The sequence below is a fragment of the Malus sylvestris genome, chromosome 10 (assembly GCF_916048215.2).
Source record: "Malus sylvestris chromosome 10, drMalSylv7.2, whole genome shotgun sequence".
NCBI classification, from domain to species: Eukaryota; Viridiplantae; Streptophyta; class Magnoliopsida; order Rosales; family Rosaceae; genus Malus; species Malus sylvestris.
In genome coordinates this window covers 34,033,961-34,039,247 of record NC_062269.1, presented here as the reverse complement: position 1 = coordinate 34,039,247, position 5,287 = coordinate 34,033,961, and the positions used below count along the sequence as shown (strand labels likewise).

At 40.3% G+C, this 5,287-nt stretch overlaps 2 protein-coding genes across 2 annotated transcripts; both read right to left on the bottom strand.

Annotated features, from left to right (window-relative positions):
• Positions 1–871: 871 nt before the first annotated feature.
• Positions 872–2,237, bottom strand: LOC126586586 (uncharacterized). The gene has a single exon (XM_050251493.1). It carries the CDS (start codon positions 1,971–1,973, stop codon positions 1,002–1,004), a length of 972 nt encoding a protein of 323 aa, XP_050107450.1. The 5' UTR covers positions 1,974–2,237; the 3' UTR covers positions 872–1,001.
• A 136-nt stretch (positions 2,238–2,373) lies between these two features.
• LOC126586587 (ycf3-interacting protein 1, chloroplastic-like) lies at positions 2,374–4,989 on the bottom strand. Its single transcript, XM_050251494.1, has 6 exons — positions 4,633–4,989; positions 4,514–4,558; positions 4,312–4,425; positions 3,396–3,476; positions 2,650–2,820; positions 2,374–2,536 (listed from the first exon to the last, which is right to left on the bottom strand). Exons 1-6 carry the CDS (start codon positions 4,951–4,953, stop codon positions 2,447–2,449), a joined length of 822 nt encoding a protein of 273 aa, XP_050107451.1. The 5' UTR covers positions 4,954–4,989; the 3' UTR covers positions 2,374–2,446.
• Positions 4,990–5,287: the final 298 nt, after the last annotated feature.

Genomic DNA, 5,287 nt, shown 5'->3' with positions numbered 1-5,287 from the left:
TGAGACCCAAGGTTTTTTTACGGGTAAGAAAAGTGCTTGAGACAGTCGCCCAAATGCTGCACATAAGAGTAAGAGTAGAGGGATGGATTACGTACAATTAACAAACAGAGTAGGTTAGAGTCATGTCACTCAACAAAATCTACGTACAATTAACAAAATGTTGCTTGTCCCAACTTTTTTCCCAACTTATGTGACACATTATAACCGTAACAATCATCCAAAAACCACCCACACCACAAAGAAAATTGGCAAATATGTAGGGTTGTAGAGTATCATCCTCTTCTTTTTTTCTTTTTTTTTCCTTAAAAATGAGACCGGCGGTTTTGTCATGACAATTCACTTTTTCGAAAGGCTTCCACCACAAAGAAAATTGGCAAATATGTAGGGTTGTAGAGTACCATCCTCTTATTGAATAGCTCGAGACTTGATTTGTTTACTTGATATGAACTCAAACTGAGTTAACCCGAATGAGACACGATGAATACAATTGACAACAGGACGGGGAAAACCTTGTCGAGGCCAGTTGCCTAGGGCTCAAGCAAAGGCCTTGAGTAGCAAGAGCGACACAGTTTTTGTCTGTTGGGCCAATCCTTGGGGAAATTGGAAATTGTCTTTTGGGTTTAGTAGACTAGAGAACGACCGTGGCCATTACAACATAGCCGGCTTGCACGTCTGCATTTCTGAGTAAATTGTAGCTATAATACTCGAACTATTACCCGGTTTTTTTATCATACCATCAAAACCTGTTAGTTTTCTACCATGTTTAAGTGCAAAAAGGCCTACTCACACCATATAGTTCAAGAACTACAGTTACAAGTTTTGACGATAAGAACAAGCACAAGACCCCTAAATTTAGATAGAAAAACAAACGGACTAAAGAATTGCTTAATTCATGGACAAAAGTGAGAATCGGAGTAATAGGTGAAAGACTATAGCTACAATCTACTCACATTATTTTGAAACATAGCAAATACACTCAATATACCAAAAAGCAGAGTTAGTTATGTGCTCTGGGCTTCTAAGAAAGCTTTGAAATCATCCCTTGCTTTGCGCAAGCGAGGCGTAACGCAAGCAGTTGGTGATGTTGGTGATGTAGCATCTGATGATGTAGAAAACCGAACGTGGCGTGACGAGTCGTGCGATTTCCAGCCTTGTGCTCTCGTTGATGCGTTCTTCAGGGCACCCTTTCGATCCGTGCCAAACACAAAAGACGTTGAAATTGGCGATTCTGCCTCGTTGACGCTGCTCCGTATCAGCTCCAATGGCAGATCAAAGTAGTGACCGGTGGTGTCATCTTCCTGCTCATTTATCATAGCTGAAGCCCAAGAGCCACATTCAAACTTTTCCAAGGAAACTGTCCTGGATATGACATTTCCCAATTCATCAGGCTCTACCTTTCTTGCTCTCACTGGCTTTGCCTTGCCACCAAAGCCAGGAATGAACAAGCACAGGGCCCCACACGTGAATCCGTCATCATGTGGGTCGCTGTTCTTTCCATTTTTATCAGCACCTCTGTTGGACCTAGCTCTGGAGAGGCTGCTGTGGTACGTGGTGACTTTATCAGCGGCATTCGGTTTGAACAACCAGAGATCAAAGTCATCTGATGGGGCAAGTGCTCGTTGACCACATGACTTGGTCCGCCAGAACTCAATTTCCTGCTGCAGGTGGCTCAGATTCTCCAGCCGGGGAGACGCTTGGCTTTCTTCTTTCCATTTCTTCTTCACTCGCGGCGATGAGGTTGCTGAGTTTGGGAGGCTGAAGCTTAAGAACTTGGGCTTTGAGGGCGGCAACAGGGGCGGTAGTTGGTCAAGTGCATTCGGCTTTGGAGCAGCAACACCAGGCACCACCGCTACTGGGGCAGTACTCACCTCTCTATAAGATTCTTTCAGTGATATTGGATCTACAGAAATTTGCTTTTCTAGGTCTCCAAGAGTAAAATAGTCACTCATTTCGCCCGAAAACGGATAATCCATGGTAGAGAAAAGCAGAAATCCTGAGGATCAAGTCTGGGATTTGGACTACTTAAAAGGGAGGCAAAACAGACTTATGAGAACCTAGACGTGAGCAGCATATTCTCCACTAATCCAAACCAAGTAGTGATATCCATGTTCTCTAATTGCTCCATATAAACAAAGGGTCAGCAAAATTTAATATTGTATTAGGAATAGTTTAGCTGCTAATCTATATGATAACTCGCTTTTAATAATGTAAATCTTCATGGAAGAGTTGACTTGCAACGGGTTTAAGTGGTTAACTAGAATAAAATAAAACTATACTATAAGATCTGATGTGCTTGCATAACACCATATGCAAGATTCATACATGATATTTGATATTTCTAACTAGCATTTAGATGAACAGAACTCATGGGAAGATCAGAACGATATTCGGTATATTGCAAGGAATAAGATATCTTTACAGTGAAGTATGACAACGAGAAAGATTTCTACTGGAGCGAATTGTAAAACAAAATTAATACCACTGATACACCAATAATGACGGGGAAAGCTGTGACTAAGTACAGCGCGCCATAGCCCTGCAAGATAAGAAACCGCGTATTAGGAACCCGAGGATTAGCTAAACCAGTGCATATATGACAGCAGGAACTTGATAAAATCATTTTATCACAAGAAAGCCAAGGAAACAAACCAAAACTGACGGCACTTCGTTTTCATCTTTAAGATCACCATCATCAATCTCAGCAGCCGTATCCCAATCAATCTTCAGTCTCTTTGCAGCCTCTTGAAGATCAATACCAGTGTCTGTCACTCTTGCATATAGGGACTTACCAGGCTTTTTCTTCGCTGGTGTAATCTGAACCTGTACCATAAACAAAACATAGGAACAGATTGTTAGGATGCTGTTAGAATGCCAGATGGCAGCAGCTAACTGTGACAGATGTAAGGTTGTGATAAAGGAATTAGTTGATGAGGTTGAGTTGTTAAGATTGTTAGAAGTTGTTGGAGGGTAGCTTAAGGAGTAAGCTAGCAAGTGACTATAAATAGTAGTTGTTGTAATAATTGACAGGTGATGTAATAATTCTCTTAATAATACTAGTTACGGTACAATTTGGGAAGACGTAAAGTAGGTGTATCGTAATACAGATTAGCAAATTGATATCCAGAGTTAGTTAGAAACATAGATAAAGGTGAAAAATCTGTGGTATTGTTTGTTATATATGCTATCAAAACTGGAAAATAAAGGATGAAATAGAACAAAAGTTCAGACCACCAAAATTTGAGACACCAAAACTGGATTTACAAACTATTTAATTGTAATTCAGAGCTTGGCTCTTTATCCTAGTATCCTTTGGTAGAGCTTCATGTTCTTTTTCCGTTTACACATAAATAATCATCTCTCAAATTGATCATTTTATACTTGAATTACAATAATACCTCTAGATTAGGCCATTGATTCATTTCCGCTGCCAGCAGTTTAAGAGCAAGTCGATTTTTTGGGATTTTTCCTTCATTCACCTAAATCACAGAATCACAAATTAGTGTCACAATAAATAGAATAACTTTTTCCGATGATTACCAATTTACAGATGCTAAAGAAATTTTTTCCACTCTCATGATTTGAGAAGGGTATAAGTATCGAAGCAAAGAGTTGTAATGGCATAACGTACAAATTAATCAAATTCAGGACACTCTGCAAATCATAAAGAAGCATATCCAGTGAAGAAGGAATTTCCAAAGTATCACCTATGTGAATAATCATAGGAATTTCCAAAGGGTTACTCCGCAAATCATTTTGTCTAGCATAAAGAGAGGGTCACTGATGGAGAAGCAAAAGTAGGATCTGTAAAGAAGCATATCAAATCAGGGTCTACCTATGTGAATAATCAAACTTGGAAGTTCCAACACTCTGTAGCTGGGTGCATCTAAGGATCAAGGATTATAAATTTCATGACTTGCGCAAACCAGTGAGGATGGAGAGATTTTCTCCTACGACATGCGTGCTTTTGAGTTAGTAAAGATGCATATCTAGTTAATGGTCACCATCATAAGGTTTTCTGCAAATTTTCGTGGCTGACATCTAACAGTGATGGAAGAAATGCATCTACTAGAGGTTGTTCTATTATAATGATCAACTAATTTGCTGAAAGGTTGCAGTTTGTGCTTGTCAAACCAATTGAAGATCCTTCAATTGATCTTGCTAGCTACTTTGCATTCATGAATTCATTGTGTGAAGGTGTGATACCACCCAAACAATGGAAATACATGCTAAATTCACTGTTTCACGAATCACATCATCAAAATTCGCCTAACATAGCATAATGTAGCAAGGGAATTAAAATGAAGGGCTTACTTCCTCAAGAACATCGGCCAATTCCTCCCTAGTAGGGGCTTCAGGATCTTCGATTCCGAGGAGTCTCCTGCGCTCAACTTCTCGCAGGTCCTCAATCATAACAGTGAGCTTAACCTATCACATTGCACACCAACCCAAACTCGATCAAGACTCAAACTTCTGAACTTTAAAGCAAATGGAGAATGGAAGAATTACACCACACCTCACTGAAAATCATGTCTCTGTTCTTCCGGAGAAGCTCCAACACCTAACCAACAATAACACTGAGTGAAATACTGAAACGAAAAGAAACCCATCAAAGAATGGAAGAAAGCAAGATACCCTTTTGATTTGGCCAACGTATTCGAGGTCTTCCGGGTCAGGGTCCGATTCATCTTCCTCATCTTCTTCGTCATCCTGGTCTTGTTGGGTAGTTGAAGAAGATGATGAAGAAGCTTGCAATTTCCTATCTTTCCTACCGAGGAGCGAGAGTGCGGTTCTTTTGTACGAGCGGCGGGGCGGGAGAGCAAGCTGAGGCCGCGAGTGGCGGCAGTGGCAGTTGCGTTGGTTGAGCCAGGGTGGGAGGGTCTGGACCCGACAAGAAGATGAGGAGGAGGAAGTGAGTGGCGGCAGTGGCGCCACTTGGAGAATTTGCAAACCCATCGCCACTTCCAAAACTAAAATGGCAGTTGAAATCCTACATAAGCTTCTATCCCTCATTCTCCTGCTCTACTACTGGGTCTTGTCAATGGGCCGGGCTGGGCTTCAACAAGATTAAGGTGAATGCAACGATAAACACGGACTTTTTCTATCTTTTCACTTGTTTAATTTTGTTTATTATTTTCATTAGATTTATTTAATTTAATGATCTTAAATTAAAGAAGATGTGTAAGAAGTTAAACAGAGTGTGTGAAAATCAACGCCCATAAAACTACATGGTTTTTTCACATGTAAAAATGTTCAATTATAAGGATTTTGACAAAGGGAGCCAAAAAAA